The following is a 20,073-nucleotide window of genomic DNA, read 5'->3' as shown; positions in this document are numbered from 1 at the left end:
TTTGGTTTGTAGCCTACAGTAACCTTGGCTTATTATGTTGTTCGGGGGTAGCCTTGACCTCGAATAAATCCTTTTATCTGGGCCTCCTAAATTCTGAGATTGCAAACATATATCACTTACATATGACCCTAGCATGAAACTGCCTTTGACTTTAGTTTGAACAATAACTTAGATCTCTGGTGTCTCGGGGACTATTTTCATTTCTATTTCTTCTCTGCCTGTCCATCATGTACTAGGATTTCACGGGCTTAGAGGATGTTGAAGACTGTCACTCTCATGTCCCCAGATACTTTGACCAACTCCCCAAAGCAGAGCTAGGTCTCTGGTAACTAGCAGCAGATGTGGGACCAAGCCCAAACAGCCAGAAGTTCATGAATGAGCTCAGCACAGAATGCTGAGCCACAAAATCATAAGCTACATTTAAAGGTAATTGTTACACAGCAAAAACAGATACAAAGAAAAATCTTCAAGTTTTCTTTGTTTTCCACAAGCCCTTGAGGGCTACACCCTCTACAAATCATAGTGAGTAAAGTGAGGAGCACTCCTCTGAAGCCAACCAGGACCACCCAAGTAAAAGGAAATAGTCCACACACCTGTCAATTGGAAGCAGCCCTGAAGATTCTTCTTCTCTCTTTGGTAGATCATAGGAATCAATAGGCCTAAAAAAGTAAGGATTTTTTTTTATTAAAATATTGAAATTTAAGACATCCGTTTACTTTAGGAATATTGAAATAGTATCCTGGTCTCTTTAGGTAAACTGTGTTTATGGCTTAAGATCTAGACATGCAATTCAATCGGTTGCTACAGAAAATGGATCTATAGGCATTTGCTAATTGCATGTCCGCTCACCCATTCACTGAGTAAGTATTCACTGGGGTGGGTGGGAACAATGTGTTCTGGTAATATAGGGCTACAGAAATGTGTTTAAAGAGTTGCTGCTTTGCAATACATCTTCTTGAGGTGGTGCGGTGGAGAAAGAAATGGTGAGGGGGGTATAATCAGGTATTCTGGAAGGCTAAGGGGAGTTTACATCAAGTAAGTGGGCCACACATATGTGAGGGAAGTCGTTTTTAGAGGTACCAGAACATACTGAAATCCAAGGCAGAGGGCTGTAATTTTCACAGAAGGCAAGCAAACAAAGGAGACAGTAAACCAGGAAAGAGTCAAAAGGTTTAAGACCTTAAAAGGTCCAAGATAGAACTTTCTGGCTTTGGCAAGGAGTTTTGATGTCAGGAAGCCATGCAAGAACTGAGGGAATTGAAGGCGCACGATGGTTGTTTGCGGTTCTAAGGCTCCGCTGAACTGTTTGATTCACTTGTGCAAAGATGGCAGAGAGGGAAAGACACACAGGGTGGACAAAACAAAGCCACAGCTACTAAAACTCCTTGGTTTGGGGGCAGCTCTTTCATCTATGGCAACGGACCTCCGGTACTGGTATATTTTGACCGAAGTTTCTCGTTCCCTCTCTGCCTGGAGCTTCTGTGCTTCAGCTCGTTTTCTAGCCTCAGCCTCGGCCTGGGCCTGGGCCTCTGCCCGGGCCTGAGCCTCGGCCCTGGCCTGGGCTTCTGCCTCAGCCCGAGCTTGAGCCTCAGCTTCCCGCTGCTTCCGGAGCTCCTCTTCCTGAGCCTCTTGCTCCTTCCTTTTCTTCTCATGCTCAAGCATGAGCCTTTCCTGCAGCTTCTGACTTTGGTCCTCATACACAGCATCGTCTTCCAGCTGTCCCCGGTCCTCATCTCCGGCTCGGGTGCCTTCCCTGTCCAGAGACTTGGACCCTTCACTCCAGCTGGGTTCCCAGGAGGCAGTCACAGACTCCCGGGAGGTCAGGGAAATGCTGTTGGAATTTAGGACCATCAGCTCCTAGGAAGCCAGGAAAAGAAAGAAAACATGTCACCGTCTGACTCTGTATCCTTTCGTATAGATTCAGCTGTAGATGAGTTTAATGGCAAGCAAAAAATAGTTACAGCACTTAAAAAAAAAAGGTGCCACGTGGCTGAGGTCTAAGTTGGAGAAGAAAGGCTACTCCAAAATTCTAAGGAATAACTACTTGATGTTACATTAGAAAAACTAGAAGAGTTTAAATATCAAAGCAAATTTCTACCATACTCGAATTCAGTATATTTCCAAAGAGCTACAGAGGTGAGAGTGTGTCTAGGAAAAATGGGGTGTGGTGTTCTTCGATAGGTTCTCCAACAGGGCACAGAGAAGGATGGGAACAAGGCGAGCTCCATGCTACCTCATCCAGGTACTTGGAATTCTCTCTCTCCGCCTCCTGCTGAGCTCTCTGCCACTCTTCCCTCAGCTTCTCCTGCTCACGTTGGTATTTTTCCTGTGAGGAAATATGGCACAATGATTAACCAAGGTTGCCCTCTCAAGGGAAGCAGAATGTTTTCCACTAACAATTTTGCTGTCTCTAAACCTCCATATCAATCTGTCACATGACCAATCAGTTTAGTCCCTAAGGGGGGGGGGGGGGGGGGGAGAAAGAAAGAAAGGTCTTACATGAAGTTAAAATATAGATGTCAGGAAAGAGTAGGCACCTGGGGCGAGACCTGTGCCCAAGCTTCACTGCCAATGCAGCTTTATCAAGGCCTCTAGCTAGGATGAGGGAGGCTGATGGCAAACCAGATCTCATCTAATGCTAACAAGGACAAGTGCTCACAGTCTGGGCCTAACCCTAACCCTTAACCCCTAACCCCTAACCCTGACTGTCCATAAGGGTTAATGCCTGATAGTTTTTAAAAATCACCAAGTAAGGGTTAGTGCAAACTTTGCACACAAGACACAAAAGCATTTGCTAGTGATGAGGATGATGGTTTGGTTCTGCTTCTTTCAAACTTGCTTCTCAACACTGAGTGGCACCAGCCAGAAGAGCATGACGAAAGCCCAGCCTCAGATTGCCTCAGGCTGTGTGACGCTACCTGCAGTAGGCGATCTTGCTCTTTCTGCCACCGCTCCTGCCGCCGTCTCTCCTCCTCTTGATCCCAAGCCCAGCGACTCGGGGCACTGAGGGTTGGAACCGGAAGCTAACCAGAGAATGTAAATGGTACAAGAGAATGTAAATACAGAACAACATAACGTCACTAAATCATCTATTGAAACATGTCCACACTCAACAATCATTCATCTCACGCTGGCTTGAACCCTAATGGCGAAGACATGGTCTCACACATCAACGTCAATCTTTCCAGCATTAGAACATGACAATCTGATCAACGTTGACACATCTTAAGACAATGCAAGAAATGTTACTGTGTAGTAATCCAGTCCCACCAAACTTCCCTTACATATTACCAACTGCAAAAGTCTAATACTCACATCAGGAGCCACAGAATCAGAGCTTCCTGCAATGCAGCCCGGCAAGGAAGGAAGAAAGAAAAACAACACAACGTGAGTTTCCATTGCTACAAAGTAATTCTTTTCACCACTGAATTAGACCACTAGCTGTCCCTGCCAGTATACCAAGTGACATCAGTCTTCTGTGTAATGTAGCCACCTTTCCCTTCTCTCCCTTCTGTACTCATCATCCAAATTCAAATTTAATAACAGAGGAAACCCATGGTGCCTCACTCTGGGAACAGTGCTAGGCTTCACTAAACTGAACAGGCTCTGGTAGTTTGACTCAACAGGAGGAAGAACACAAACATTAGAACACCTCCCAATCCCAGTAGATCATTTTCCATGGTTTTGTTTGTTTGTTTTTGTTTTGCTTTGTTTTGGGGGGGGCTTTTTTTTCTTTTGTTTGTTTGTTTTGCTTATGAGCAGCTTTCTGACTGATGTGATGGCAAAAAAAAAGGAAAAAAAATTCAAGACTTCTTTATCTCTTGTATTATTTGAAACACAAGTATTCAAGCTTGATGTGTAAGCCAGCAGGTACTGTACTATTATTATTATTATTATTATTATTATTATTATTATTATTATTATATTTTGTTGTTGCTTTCTGAGATATGAAACCCAGGCAGATCTCAAGCTTACTGGTGTAGCAAACACTGACTGTGAACGTTGAATTCCCCTTCCTCCATCTTCCATGTGCTGGGATAACAGGTGTGGATTCCCCTGCCCAGCATTTTTTTTTAATTACTATTTATACACTATCTAACCCAGGCTGGCCTTGAACTTTTAATTTTCCTTCCTAGCCTTGGCATTGGAGCTAACTATGGCTACACGAGGATGGCTTGCTTATCCCTTTTTTACAGAGAGATTATATAAATATGTGTCAACACATTGTGCAATTCTAGAAAAGTAAAATCTCAGAAAATATACTATTTACACAGTATTTAGAAAATTTCCTGAAATCTCAGCAGTCACAAATTATTCACTTCTATAACTAAGTTGTCCTAAGACTCAGGAAAATGTCCGTCCCTAAAATAGCTCGTTGAAGAAAAGTGAGAGAAAACTAGAATAAAGACAAGGAATTATTTTGCTTTGGACAATTGAACTGCATGTGTATTAACACTTCAGTTGAATAGCCACAGAAAATACATTTAGTAAAAAACAAAAAATAAAAACAAAACAAAATAAAAACTATAAATCAAAAGCACCAAGCACAGCTAATAAGTTCCTTCTATTTATGGCCTGAGAGGAAACTTAATCTACCTTAAGAAGAATATTTGGTAATAAACACAACAGACACAAAACCAGCAGGTATCATAAAGCAACTTTTGAAATGTTTCGTTAATCTTTAAAGAAATAGTAACATTTCAGATGGCAACAGTTAATCTCCTGTGACGTTGCAACTAAAATGTTACATGTTACTTTTAAGTTCTTCAGAGCCAAACAGAGTTGGAACCACATTCAGGAGACAGAGGGTTAGACAGATGTGAGGATGAAGAGAAGCCACATGCATCACACCTCACGAGGCAGCCCATGCAGTTACACCAACATAGATGGTTTCTCAATGCTCCTAGGTTTAGATGCAACCAAATCCCCACTCAATTTCCTTTGACATCCACAGAGTCATCACTGGCAGCCCTCCCATAGCAACGAGCAACTCTGTTCTTCAAGAACAGTCTTTCCCATGACCGGAACCAGATCGGTTTGGTTTGGTTTGGTTTTTGGAAGTCTACCAAACTTATGTTGGTGTAATCTAACAAAGATGCTGTGCAAGTGACAGAAAGCAGGAACCTGGAAATGAGATCCCTCGTGTCTTACTGGTACCCAGTGGAAAAACACGTGTGTCTCAGTGCTTCGGTAGTTTTGCTTTGTTTTTTCACAAGGTTAAAAAGACAGAGAGAGAGAGAGAGACACCTGGAGAGCTAGACAAAGGACACGCAAAGCCCCATTACCACAGAGGTAGACCCATGAGCTGTAAGAAAAGCCTGGTGGTCCTGGGGAAAGAAGGGAAATGGGTTATGTTGCTTGGATCACAACGGCACGATGGAAAGAGACTGGTGCCTGGGAGCACAGACTACAGAAGGCTGGAGTGGGAGAGGAGATCACGAAAGCCCAGCAATAGTTTAGCTTCGCGGTTTACCTTGTTCAAAAAATTGTGATCGCCTTTTTAAATTTTTCAAAGAAATGGATTCTGATGCTAGTTGGAAAATAAGAAAATAAATACCATGTCATTCATTTTTAATTTCTTACCACTGGTAAATTAAATGACCCTTGCTATACCTTTCCAGTCTTTAGCAATATTATTTTTTCTAAATAACAAAGCTGGTAGCCACTGAAGATAAAGAGTATTTTGAGGCAAACACACATATTTTAGTAGTCTATGCTACATTCAAATTAGTAAAAGGAACAAATACTTGATTAATTATTTTTAGTAGGTAATGCTGTACATTCACAGCAAGGGGAGGCACACCATTGTCATCTTAAGGCACAACAAGGCTTCCAAGAAATGGAAACAATTTTTGTTTAGGTTAATCAACCTAAAAATTATCTCTATCAAAGGAGTTTTACAACGTGATAAAGAAAATTTTTTATAGTATCTAGGGAAGTCAACAAAAGCAGCACAAAATATAGAGCAAATGGTAAACTTAAGGTATGTCTAATTAAAATATTTTGTGGCATTTAAGAACTTATACATGCACTTTAAGTATTATTTCCCTCTTAATTCATGTAAAGAAAACGTAGTTGGACTTCTTCCACAGATCAGTCCCAAGACTGTGGGACAAGCTGGAAAGGTGGGTCTTCCACCTGGAAGTTGTTGGTTTGTTTTTTGGTTGTTTTTTTTTTTTTTTTTTTTTTTAACTAAACAACCCTCAAGTAGCATAGGGTCCCATGGTCTCCATGCAGGTATCCTATCAGTTGACTCTACTCTTCCGGTCACTGGCAGAACAGAACTGGGACTCCTTAGATTTTAGAACCATGAAGGGACATAAGCAATTCTTACTTTAAAACTATGTAGATAAAGGGTGAAACTGTCTCAGCTTCTAATCATTAGAAATGAAGGACGGAGATAATAATCACTGAGAAAAGGCAGATCCATACATCTTGATCAGCTTTCTTCAAGTATCTGTGAACTGCCAAAGTATGTCTGAAGTCACCAAAGCAAGCACAACCCCACTCTAAGAGGCCTGGCCTCAGGGGTAAGACACGTAGCTTCTCTCTCTTTCCTGCCTATACGGACCCGAAAGCTCTTTCTGGCCTGTCTAAGGAATAGCGCGCAGCGTGCAGTAGCTAAATTATTTCCGGATAGTCAGAGCAGAAAGCGAGAACTCTAACATCGCCCTGGACACTCTGCTATCTTTTTCAAGACAAGTGTGACTTCCCTCAACTGTTGCTGCCATTGGTGATCGGCTCCCTAAACATTTGTCCTTTTTAGAACAATGGGGGGGGGGGTGAAGGGCAGCCTCATCATTTTGTGTTTAACGAAGAACTTTCTGCCAATACTCCACAGCCAGGAAGCTGTTCGTCCTGGGAAAACCTGTTCTCAGGTAGCTTAGGTACCCAGATACCCAGAGTCCCGAGCGAGCGGGCAAACGAGCGGGCTGCTGAACTTGTTTGGAGCTCCTGAAGCGTTCCACGCTGGAACTGACTCCCTCTAACATGGCCGCCATGGCATCTACATGCTAATCTTGGTTGTAACTTGCTGTGCGTCCCAATTTTCCTCCACTTTCAGATATTAATTTTTACGGCAGATCTTGAGCTTATGACTTGCCATGTGGAACAAACAGACGCAATTTCAGAGTGATCTTTACCTTTTGAATCAAAGGCGTTGCTCTCCTCATGAATTCCATTGATTTCTTTGGATTCAGAATACTGGAAAGGTTTTTTTAAAAAAAAAAAAAAAAGCTAATTAACATTCTGAAGTCCAAATAATATATCTCTCATTAGGGAAAAATATCTTTAAACAAGATGAGTTTTTCAGGGTATTGATTAATTCCTCACAGCTATGTGTAGTAAAATCTTAATGTTTTTCATTACTCTCCTATACTTGTGAAAGGATTCATGACTAGCTGTAGGCAGACGACTATAAGTTTAATCAGTCATTAATATTCTAAGAGGCATAATAGATAAAACAGTCATTCACTCGCTGGGTTTATACTAATGCGTAGCAAAACAGCCCTTTATGATTCTTTAACATTTAACTCCTTCAAAACAGTACTAATACTTCCTTAGACAAGCTTATTCAGGTCAAAGTTTAAGTTATCAACTGAAAATGAAAAATTCTGACTAGAAATAGAAACTTTTTTTCAAAAACTGTATGAAAAAAATATTGCTTTTCACATTTTGAAATTCCATGCATTCTACTTTTTGAATCAATTCATGAAACTGATGATGATGTCTCAGTTACACAAGCAGTCCAGCCCATCAGATTCACCACATAGGACTTAAGATGCTTCAAGAGGGCTCCACGGTGCACACTTTGCCAGTAGACTAGAGAGAGGATAGATAATTTATAGCACGCGGTTCTCCACGATTTCTCTCTCTCATCCCCACAGGTCTGAGAGAGGTTTGTGATGATGCCATTGCAGAACAGCATGATGGGATGTCGTTACCATTACATAACTCAATAATGACAGGCTACTAATAACGTATTTTCAAAACTACCCTTAGTCTACATATTCAGTATGCCCAAACTCTATATATAGAGTTTTATATAGTATCAAAACTATTTCACAAACCATTGCTTTCCCACGTACGTACGGCCTCTAGTGTTACTCTGTTCTACTTACAGGACTTTGAAGGCTTTCAGAGAAATCAGTTGTCACTGATAGACTTGAAGACTTCTCTGTGCTGTAAATTCCTGAAGTTGTATCGATCCACTTTGTTTCGGGTGAACCTATAATTTTGGTAGCCACACTGGTAAGATTGAGGGTTTTATGCTGTACAAATGGCTGGGAAGGTTGGTCTTTGCCCCAGTCTGATTGGCACATGAAGATCAAGTAATGAACAAACATAGACAGTAAAGTGGAAAGAAGACAGTTACTGAATGCACAGATACAAAATGTACACAGACAGATGTACAGTCAGACAGATGAATCAAGTCACATGTAAATGACACAGAGACTTTTAGGGCTTTAATCAGCAGACCACCTTCCCATGATACAAAGGTTAAAAATTCTGATAGTTAGTAACAAGAAAACTAGCAAATGTGCTGATTCTTTTTCTTAAATTGGGACTACATGTTACATGCCAATACCAGAAACTGACAGGTCTGAAGAGAATCAGTGCCCCCTTCCCACCTAACCATCACCTATGACACAGAAACCCAGTGGTGAAAGAAGCAGATTAAAATGCTATGAGAGCCACTGGGAGTTTGAGGACAGTGGTATAACTAAATACTACAGAGAACAGGAAATTGGGTGGCCATTCTTTTTGGCTGTTCTTGACTTGGAACTCGCTCTGTAGACCAGGGTTCCCCTCAGACTCAGATATCCATCCATCTGCGTCTGCCTCCCCAGTGCGAGGACTAAAGGTGTGAGGCATCACTACCTACCCCACAGTGCCATTTTTAATGCTCAGCTTTGTGATCATAAAGGTCCCATGAAGCTCAAGTAATGAATACATTATACTAAAGTAGAAAGAATAGTTGTGACTCCCAGGTGCAGATACATTTGCTTCTGACTGACATTTGCATTCAGCCAGATCCATTACAGAAATCGTCGAATGGTGTCGAATTCAGTAGATTTGCTAGTGAAGCACTTTCAGAAAGAATATTCAGAGGCACCATTCATGATTTGTCCCAACAACAATGACAAAATAATTGAAAGCACAATGCTATGTAAACCGGGGATGGGGAGAGGATTAATGAAGCCAACTGTTAGAACCATCTGCCCAAGTTGGGTTTCCCTATTTAGAAAGCCAGACACAGTGGGAAGGAACTCACCGGACTTTCCGTAGCGCCTGACATCCATCACTAAGTTTCCAGTTTCTTGGGCATTTGCCATAGCTTCTTCCCACTTTTTTGTGTCCTTATATGAAAACTTGGTGTTATTGATGGCGAGAATTTCATCATCTACCTGCAGCTGAGAGAATTCTGCTGGGCTACCTAAACAACGTAAAGGGGACGGTTGAATAAAGAGAAACCCGCAGTCTGCTCTCTGCTGTTTCTTTAAATGAAAGAGAATGACTTTTTTCATCTCAGCAAGGTCTATTCATTTCCAGCAGAGAAGCAACACTGATATTTTTATATCTAATATATCATATATCAGATATATCTAATATCTGAATCCCTGTACCACATGAAGTCCCAATGGCATTATTTCATAGGCTGTACTTTATTGACATTGAAAGGAGACATCGTAAGTTCAGCCAATAAGAAATAATTAACTCTCCAAAGGACAAAGAAAAGAAATTATTTTTAAGTTAAAAATGTGAAATATATTATACTCTAATTGAGCACCAGTTAGAACTCTGGGGGTGGAGAATACAAGAAAAAAGAGTGCCACACAAAACTAAGGCACCGTGATTACAACAATCTTCGATTTTAAAAGAGCCAAATCAGTACACAGTTGTGTATAATAAAAAAATATGTAAAGAGAGACCTCCTCTCAAATAGGCTAGATACCACTCTAATTTTCAACTTTGAGGGCATATTGAGCAGTTTCTGGGTTTGCCTTGGCCATAACCCTGGCTGTGGGAGAAGTAATCAGTCTGAAGAATTCCAAAACACCATAAACACATAAAAAGTGACAGATAAAATATTAACAATGCTTAAAAAACATCGTTCTTCGCTGGAGGTGACTGCAGACAGAGGACCTAGCATGTGTGACACATTTGGGTCAAGCTACTGCAAACACCAACATAAACAACCCCCATGTCTATTAAATGCCTTATATATCTACCGCAGAACACAATTTAAGCTAAATTTTCAGGTAAGTATTACATATTAACATTTCTAGAAATTGAGTCTTTTTTAAAAAAATTAATTCTCAAGCTTACAAAATAGAGATTCCTCAAAACTAAAATGAATTAGGAAGGGGGAAAAATGTATTTTGTAATTCCAACTATTTGTCTCAGGGAAGAAACTTCATCTTTCGCCTCCACTGAAATGCATCTTTCCCACACGTACCCACTGTATTCCAAATCAAGTTGCTTCTCGTTTCCCACAGACACAGAAGAGAAGAAAGATAGCACCGTGTAGTTAGGTCCAGAGTTAGGGTCATAGTTACCTTTTTCAACTGATGCTACAGAGATCCCAGAAACATCCCATTTTATTGTAAATCCAAAGTCATGTTTGGTCCCGGGCGTCTGGTTTATGCTGATTCTCATATCGCTGAACTGATCCTGAAGGTAAAACATGAAACGCTGGTATCAGGTGTCCCTGGCACCCACACAGAGGAAAACCAATCCATGCAAGGCGGGAGGCTACACCAAGGTACACCCTTCACTACTGCATCACAAGACAGCAGCTTCCCACTTTCCTCCTTGGGTTTGAGAAAATGCTCATTTATATGTATTTCACTGAGTACTTTTTTCTGCTAAAATAAGGTAAGGACAAATTTATCATCAACCAGCATTTTCCTTCCTTTTAATCTAATCCTACAAAGGGGTTGGCCATGAATAAAGTCTAGGCTCTTGTTCACCATACGAGCAAATCTAACTTACAAACCACTTATTCATCACCTAAAACAAAATAGAGTAACCTGCATTATCTGTTTTTAAAATGACAGACAGCATGTTGAAAAACAATCTACCTCCAATATTAAGCATATGCAGTCGAAGCAGGCAAGTGCCGCACAAATGTCTAATTAGGTATCGGTGGGAATAGCCCATCCGGATTGACCAGGCCTGCCCCACTGGCTGTGTTTGTTGCTCAACTGGTTCATGAGGATACAGAGGCAAAGACATTGCTGATACCAGTGCTAGAAAATACAGAACTCTATTTTCTCTCATCTGAGTGAAATGACACAGTGAGACATCTAAGAGTAACAGATTGTGGGTTGGGGATTTAGATCAGTGGTAGAGCGCTTGCCTAGGAAGCACAAGGCCCTGGGTTCGGTCCCCAGCTCCGAAAAAAGAAAGAAAAAAAAAACAAACAAACAAACAAACAAAAAAAAAGAGTAACAGATCGTGGCTCCTTTAAAGCATCATCAGTACCCGACCAGAGCCCAAGAACAAAGCATCTTGGAAAAAGCAGAACACTCCTCCTACCCTCCTTACTATACTAACCAAAAGCAAATCCTAAACTGCCCAGGATATATTCATATTCATATTCACATTCATATTCTCTCTCTCTCCCCCTCCCTCCCCCTCCTCCTCCCTCTCTCTCCTCTCTCTCTCTCTCTCTCTCTCTCTCTCTCTCTCTCTCTCTCTCTCTCTCTGTGTCCTCTCCTCTCCCTCCTGACTCTCTTAAGATACTTTTCTTATTATATATGTGCTTTGTCTTTATGTATGTGTGTACTTCATTTGTGCAGTGTCCACAGAGGTCAAAAGTGGCTATGAGATCCTCTCAAACTGTAGTGACAGGCAGTTGTGAGCCACTATACGGGTTCTAGGAAGGGAACCTGGGTCCTCTGGAAGAGGGGCCAGTGTTCTTAACTGCTGTGCCGCCTCTCCAGCCCCCAGGATTTTCATAAATAATTTTCTAAGCCAAATTTCAGTCTCACAGTAAGCTGCCATTGTTAAGTCATCTTTCATTGAGCAGCAGATGGCTTAGCGAGCAAAAACACTTAACACTAAGTTGGACAGCCTGAGTTCAGTCACCAGGCCTGAGAAGGTAGAAGGAGAGGCCCAGCCTCTGCCACTTGTCCTCTGAGTGAATCACACACACACACACACACACACACACACACACACACACACTAATAAACAAATAAGTAAATATAATAAAAAAATGTAAACATCTTACTTAACATACATCTTATTTGGAGAAAAACAGATATAAACAATAATGAATTTATCAGATTGGTCTTCTAGTTCTTTACTTCTAATCATTAAAGAACTTAGGCACACCAATTTGAAAACAAATCTTCCCAAAGCTACTTTACTTTCCAGATCACAGACTGCCAATTCTTCATTTTAATTTTGCAGTTTGCCTCAGACCTCAGGCTCACCAAAGCCATAATAAGCTTCGCGCCTGTGTTTTTCAACCACAAAGTAAATTTAAGATTCAAGTAACAGTACTCTGAGAAAAACTGTACAATGTTTAAAAATCAAGAAAATGAAAGGAAGGCAAAGGCAGGGGCTACGCTTCATGAACACACGGAAGCACAATAATCTAGTTCAGTCACTCACTGTGCAACATCCACTTATTGTGTGCAGACTCTGAAGGACATGGTACCTAGCACTTTGGAAAAGAAAGATGAATGAGGCTTGGTCCTTGTTCTTAAGAATAATAGTAACTCGGGTTGGGGATTTAGCTCAGTGGTAGAGCGCTTGTCTAGCGAGCGCTAGGCCCTGGGTTCGGTCCCCAGCTCCGAAAAAAAGAACCAAAAAAAAAAAAAAAAAAAAAAAAAAAGAATAACAGTAACTCTTTAAAAGAGGATATGAAGGCTTTCTAAAGGAAGAAGAAAACATAGCTAATAGAAGTTATCACCGGGAGGCCTTTGGAAAGAGTTTACAGAGAATAGAACAGAGAAAATCACTGGTTGCTGAGCAAGAACCAGCACACATCTAAATTAGAGGGGACCCAGCGGAGAGAAGTGGTCATCTTCACCACACACACAAAGATCTGACTTAAAGCCAAGGGCAGTACAGAGTCTATTGTTACACAAAGACAGAGAGGGAAATGATGGGCTTCGCAGTGAAACCACTGACTGGAGTTTTATTAGTTGAAGAATGAAAGATGAGATGGGATGTTTTAGTAGTCTCAAACTACATGTGAAAAAAACATGCTCTGTAGGAGACGGCTATTGAACATTGTCCTTTTCCTCCAAATAAAGGATGTGGGAGAATGAGCTTCAGTCATAGAGGGATGAGCTATACGATAACAGCAAACCAGAAGAGTTCTCTCCAAAAGGCTATTCCTAACTTGAAAATGAAAAAAAAAAAATCTCTGAACGCATTAAATAAAGGAACAGACAGCCACCTCTCTGAACTTCCTAGCAGGGAAGATGGTTTTGCTATGGCTAAGAGCGACCAGACTGCCGTGTCCAGGCTCAGGATAACACACAAGCAAAGGAAGAGCGGGGCAGGGACCATTACTGGGGACTCTCTGTTAACATCCACGTTACCTCATTACATTGAATGCAATGTCAGAGAGCCTTCTCTCTCTGACAGTGGTTTTCAAAGTTTTTGTGGTTGAAGACCTCCTTTCAAACGACAATCTTATTATGTACACAGTATCCTTCATGAGACATATACATATATACGTGTATGTATACACACACACACACACACACACACACAGGCACACAGGCACACACAGGCACACAGGCATGCACTACATATGCTCAAACACAATTCTTAAGTAGATGATGGCGGTTTGAGGATAAGGGTTGTAGGTCACAGGCTCGAAGTGGTATCACTTCTTTATTATAGAATTCCTTAGGACATTCCTGTGAAGAACTGGGTTCCTGTGCTACTAGATTATGCCCAGGGCTTTTTACATGTAAACACTGCTATAATCTGGTCATGCACGAACTATTTATCAATGATTTCAGGCAGGACCTCTCATTTCTTAACTTTCTCTACAAAGTTTAAGCCATGTGAGTGCAGTGCAAAGGATCTAAGCTACTGAAGATGATTGAGGAATTACCTTTCTGAACTGGATGAAACAAAAAGTATAAATTACCAAGGGAAACCTAGATTATTTTGATGACTAAGAAATGAACTACCCAAGTAGTTTCAGTTGTCCATGCCAGGAAAGAGAAAATAATGGTTATCCATCAGCGGCTCAGCGTTTAAGCTAAAAGCAGTTTCCCTGAGAAACTGCTACAATTTGAACCAAAGTCTCCACTAAAAGTGAGATGGCACCACTCACTGTCAGACTTCTAATTGTCTAAGGAGAGACAAAGGTGACCTGATGTCGCCAGAGTATGAATTACTTCTCCTAGAGTTGATGAGCTATAATTTTCATGTCACTGCCAATGGGAATTCATAAAAAACAGAGTCAGGGGGCTGGGGATTTAGCTCAGTGGTAGAGCGCTTACCTAGGAAGCGCAAGGCCCTGGGTTCGGTCCCCAGCTCCGAAAAAAAGAACCAAAGGGGAAAAAAAAAAAATCAGAGTCAGTCTTAAGCACTGAGAAAACTATTCCTTTTCCAGTGTTTCTAACTGGGCAAATGTGTTGGCTTAGAAAACCCTACACATTCAATAAAAACTAAAAGCACGTTTGGGTGACACAGTCCAGAATAGCAGAGGAAATAATCTTTTAAATTTCTGTCCACAAGGTTCCTTAGTAGATGCCAAGTTCTCCTAGGAATGAGAAAAGGAAGAAAGTGGCCTTCAAGTCATGGCCCCGCTCTGACACTGGAGCTATCTTCCCTTGCCAAAGACAGAGCTAAACCTTTGTGCATCCTCTATAGATTTTCTACCATGGAATAGCAGCTACCCTGCCCACCCTGACCAGCTGATTCGAGCCTTCCGAGTGTCTATCTAAAGTGCATGCATCCTGCTAGGCCCTACCAATGCTTCCTAAGTTGGGGAGCACTCTTCTGAGTCGCCCTGTCCCACTCCTCCTGGCCCCCCACCCACAGTCTGTCTACTCACAGCTTAGTCTTAATCAGTGTGTCCTTCCCCTTCTATCTCATTGAGGAGTCAATCGGTCATCAACCAGTCACAATCTTTCTGACCATAAGCCTTTCTAAGTAACTTGCGCTCACCAACACGTCTTAAACCACTAGGTCCAAAGGCTTCACAATTGAAACATCTTCCTCCAAGACATGTTCTACCTCCTAAGGATTTTCACATGTTACATGTGTCACTACCCAACCACGGTGAGAGTTAGAAATGCCTCTCTCTGCTTCTTTCCCTTCTGCCCCTGAATTTACTCCTTCTGCTGTCTTGCTCGTGCTTTCAATAATGTGCTCTCAAGTTTATGGGCTATGACCACAAATGAACCCATCTTCTTCACCCTTTCTGTACATCCCCATCAGAGTTCAGAGGCATATTTCCCTCTCTCTCTTCTTACCACCTCCTGTTTTTCTCTTGTATCTCCATCCCTCCTTCCCCACAGCTGTCAGAAATCTACTAATAGAACATACTGATTACACCACACCCAAATTTGACATTACCAATAGCTCCCTAGTGCCAGCTTGGTTGAATTCAAATCCTGCATTTCTGAAAAAAGTTCAGTTCAGGTGAGTTTCATACGTATATGTCACCTCTCCAAAGAATTGTTTTAAGAATGATTTCATTGTCAGGCACAAGGGTGATGATTATAACCATAATACCTGGAAGGCTGAGGAATGAGAATTGAGAGATCAAGGCCAGTTTGAGATAACTTTATCACTGTGGGCCAGAAGATACTTCAATCTCTATTGGTTATAAAATGTGAAAAGCATAGCAATGTTAAAAATAATCAGAAGTGGCTGAGATGGTTCAGTGGTAAAGGGTAAAGTTGCACGGTCTGTGATTTTACACTTCTCTTCTGTTACACCACGAGCTGTCACCTGTGCTGCAGCTGCTGTAACCAATGAACACACACACACACATACACATACACACACTCTCTCTATATATATATATATATCCATAATAATAATTATCTTGCTGTTGGTATAGAGGACCCAAGTTCGGTTCCTAGCACCCATGTCTGGTATTCTACAGTCACTTATAAATTAGCTTTGGTGGATCCTACACCATCTTCTGGCCTGTGGCAAGCACACACACACAGAAAGACACAGGCACACTATTAATTTTTTTAAAGAATAAGTCAATGCCAATGTCCTAATTATGTAAGGTAATCCTCAAAATTTGACCATGCCATAGTAGAGAAGAAGAAGAAAGAGGAGAGGAACTGATCAGGATTACTGCTTAACTTATCAGAAAATGGAGTGAGGGCCATTTTTCAGAAGCCTGGGGCATGTCAATAGCTGAACTTTCAAGTTTTTCAAGACAATATCGCCTCCTTTGAGGGTCACTGACATTAATTAAATGAAACATTTAAAAGGTGCCAACAGCCATGGCTGAGGCTCAAGACTTAATTTCATTGTTTCCCTTGGAAACACATTAAACATACTACACATGCCGATTAAGCAGTTTCCAGATGAACTAAAAAAAAAAAAAAAAAACAATCCTATTTAACTCATGCTATCGTAGTTTGAAAGCCAACAAGACACATTCGAGTCCCATGCTAACAGGAGAAACATGGGTTTGCTTCTTGCCTTCACAGTAAACTGGCTCTAGTCAGAGGTGTAAGGAACAAGGCATGGGATTAAAACTAGAATAAGAATCACCCCTGATATTTAAAGGGATTCCTTGTCGGCACTGGGGAATTGAACTTAGAACCTTATCGTGGGGCCAATGCTCTTACCACTGAGCCATAGTCAGTCCATAAACGGAATCAAAATCACATAAAAAGTTTCCTACTTTCAAATGTATTATTATTATTATTATTATTATTATTATTATTATCTAATAAGAATTGTTTTGAAAGGCTGAGGCAGAGATTCTGGGAGGCAGAATTGGGCGGTGTTTGAGCGCAGGAGGCTCTGAAAGGACGGAAAACAGAAACTTATAATAACAAGCTTGTAGGGGAGATCTTGAAAGCCAGCTTTGCAAGGCAAGGCAGTTGAAGAGACAGGAAGTACTGGAAATCAAAATCTTTCTCTTATCTTTGGTCTCCTAGCAACCTAAATTGCCCAGGGAGGAGGGGGAGGAGGGGGTAGGGGTGGGGGTGGGAGATGATGAAATCTCTGAGAGAGAAGGCAGAGGAAGGAAAAGGGGTGGGAAACCTACAGCTCAGTCACGGGGAGGAACAGGAAGTTTCACTGGCCAAGGTGAACACAGTCATGGTCAACTCTTGCCCTGGCATTGTCTTCACCGCTTTATGAGCCAAACTACCCTATCAGCACAGTTCAGAATGGGTTTCCATCCCCTGCCTCATTGGCGCTTTTAAAATGCTTCTATGTAACATCTCAGAACTTGGATTCCAAAAGCACCCGTCAACCCAAGAGTCCCCACACTCAAGAACGGAAAAAGCATTTGAAATCGCCTCCCCGATCAGGATCACACTTTGAGGCTGGCAACCAGGGCCTTGAATGTAGCTCGGACCAGCACTGATGTAGGTCAAGTCAGCATTAACTGACAGCTGCATGTTGACTGAAAAGGCACAAAGACTATCTATGAAGGGGGAAGACGAGGATATTTGCAACAAGGAAGAAATTAGTGAGTTTAACTTTCAAGGGTGGTTGGTTCAATTCCAACAAGGAAGATAAAGTACGGGGATCATGAAAGAGGTGGTTTGGCCTGGGCTTTGAAGAACTTGAATAAGAACAGATAAGCAGAGTAAACACCTTCAAATTGGAGAAGAATAATGACTAACGTATCTGGTGTGCCCAAACAAAACTAGCTTCCTTAGGCACCTCTCTTTCCCTGATGCAGTCAGAGGCAGGCAATTGGGTAAAAAGAAGTGCAGACCGACAGGAGCCGGATATAGATCGCTCCTGAGAGACACAGCCAGAATACAGCAAATACAGAGGCGAATGCCAGCAGCAAACTCTTGAGTTCTGATCCCAACCCCAGCACTTAGTGCGATGGATGGCCTTGAACAGGTGGTGTGACCATCTATGCTTTCAGTTTTCTGTGGGTAAGGATAAAAACGGTGGTGACGACATCCCAGGACTGTGGTAAGTGTTTACTCATATAACGCCCTGTGAAGCCTGACCAGCCCATGTTCATCCTGAGGTATGAAAAAGGGAATCTGAACTCATTCATGAGGAATACCAGTATTCCACAGAGTTCCCTGAACTTCATCCAAAGAACAGAATGCTTCAGGAGATTCTAGAACAGCAAAATTACTGAATCTTTGGTAAAGAGCAACACACCCGAGGCTACTTCCAACCATGTGCATTGACAGGACCTGGATTAGAATAGTGGCAACTGAGATTAAACAGGGTCATCGAATGGGAGATCCTGGAGGCATAAGTATAAGGCCTTTTAGCAGCAAAAACACAGGGGAGTGAAGGGAAAGACTAGAAGAACATGGTTTTCCACAGCTACTAAAGCACCGAGGTGTTTCTTCCCTATGAACATCTAGAGTTACAGAGAGAGCTTGGGCACACATTTGACAGAGTGACGTACCAAGAGCCTGACCATGGTACGAGACAGCTGTTGTGCATGCACAGCCTCTCTAGAGCCAGCCAGCTCCATTAGACGTGCTCCTGGTAGCACAGAAGTGGATAGTCCAAATACAGACAAGCAAGTCACCATTCGAAATACAACACTGCTCAAGAATTCCACTAGCTCCAACAGTTAAATGCAGCCAAATCCTGCACAGCCGGAATACGGCTTCAAACCTAATGACGACAGCATAAATCCACTGTGAGGAAACCTGGAACAAGCCAGGTTCATCCTGGACTTCTTGCAGTTGCCAGAGCAGAGGATGCACCCACGCACACACACCACACATGGCCTCTCTTTCCTAATCCATGGGTACAGTTTGCCAGCTGCCACCTTGAAGGAGGGCCCAGCATCCAACAGGCAGCACATTCAGCAAGCTGCTTTGTTACATTTGATCATTGGAAGTGGGAAGGTAATGCACAAATCCACAGGACAGGAGACACCTCGTCCTGTTTTTATAATCACCTATTGATGCCCTATGGTCCCCAAGTATAATACACAGGTCTTACCCATTGAGAGCTATAATGATGACCAAATTCCTAATTCCTTTAAAATGTATCTGTAATTTATAACTGACAATTCTTACAAGCTGGAAAAAAAACTTTCCTTAGAGATATATGTGTAAATATGTACAGGAAAAGGCAGCTGAACAACAAGAACTAGAAAATATCTATCACCAAATGAAAACAAAACAGAGTTTTGTAAATGCTGACACTGGTTATTTCTGAACACTATATTCATCAAGGATTTTTTCCTTGCATTCCTCTTATTTCTCAGATACTAAGTAAGTGCCATAGCATGAAGGCAGGGAGGAAGGTTGAGATTTTTTTTTTTACTTTAATTTTCTTATACAATTAAAAATCTAATAAACCTAAACATATCTGCTATGTAAAACTATTTTCCCATAAACCTATTTTATTCACATATTCAAGCGACATTTTATCTTTTGCCTTGGAAAACAACTATGTTCCAGTAAGACTATAAGGATTTAGGGACCATGGTAAAGGCTCTATGCCTCAGTGTAGGGGAATGCCAGGGCGGGGAGGCAGGAGGGAGTGAGTGAGGGTGGGGGAACACTCTCATAGAAGGATGGGGTAGGGGGATGGGATAGGGGATTTCCAGAGGGAAAACTGAGAAAGGAGATAACATTTGAAATGTAAATAAAGAAAATAGTCAATAAAAAAAAAAGAAAGAAAGAAAGAAAGAAAAAAGAAAGAAAATTCTACAAAACAAACATAAATGAAAAAAATCCAAAAAAAAAAAACAAAAAGGATTTAGGGATCAAACAAGCCAAAGATTAAAATTGCATCCAGGTAAAAGGGTTTATACAGCTAGCAAGTTGCTTAACATAAGTTTTAGGGGTGTGTGGTGTGTGCGTGTGTGTGGTTTTTGGGGTTTTTTTGTTTTGTTTTGTTTTTGAAGCTTTGTTTGCTTGACAAGGACTTTTAGTGGATTTTATGTGT

General features: G+C 41.5%; 1 protein-coding gene across 43 annotated transcripts in view; it reads right to left on the bottom strand.

Annotated features, from left to right (window-relative positions):
- Positions 1–20,073, bottom strand: part of Lmo7 (LIM domain 7) — a 202,866-nt gene that overhangs the window by 13,757 nt on the left and 169,036 nt on the right. For 18 of the 43 annotated variants that reach the window (XM_039093521.2, XM_017599750.3, XM_039093527.2 and 15 more), the window contains 10 exons: positions 10,560–10,674; positions 9,275–9,436; positions 8,121–8,308; positions 7,143–7,203; positions 5,474–5,530; positions 3,316–3,341; positions 2,919–3,023; positions 2,234–2,326; positions 1,424–1,857; positions 594–659 (listed from right to left, as the gene is read on the bottom strand). In XM_039093521.2, the coding sequence (XP_038949449.1) occupies positions 594–659; positions 1,424–1,857; positions 2,234–2,326; positions 2,919–3,023; positions 3,316–3,341; positions 5,474–5,530; positions 7,143–7,203; positions 8,121–8,308; positions 9,275–9,436; positions 10,560–10,674 (1,307 nt within the window). Of the gene's footprint in view, positions 1–593; positions 660–1,423; positions 1,858–2,233; positions 2,327–2,917; positions 3,024–3,315; positions 3,342–5,124; positions 5,328–5,473; positions 5,531–7,142; positions 7,204–8,120; positions 8,309–9,274; positions 9,437–10,559; positions 10,675–20,073 lie in introns of those variants that run through there. The other 25 variants (XM_063274459.1, XM_039093523.2, XM_039093524.2 and 22 more) reach the window with 6 other exon arrangements.

Source organism: Rattus norvegicus, chromosome 15 (assembly GCF_036323735.1).
Source record: "Rattus norvegicus strain BN/NHsdMcwi chromosome 15, GRCr8, whole genome shotgun sequence".
NCBI lineage: Eukaryota > Metazoa > Chordata > Mammalia > Rodentia > Muridae > Rattus > Rattus norvegicus.
This window is presented reverse-complemented; position numbering and strand designations above follow the sequence as displayed.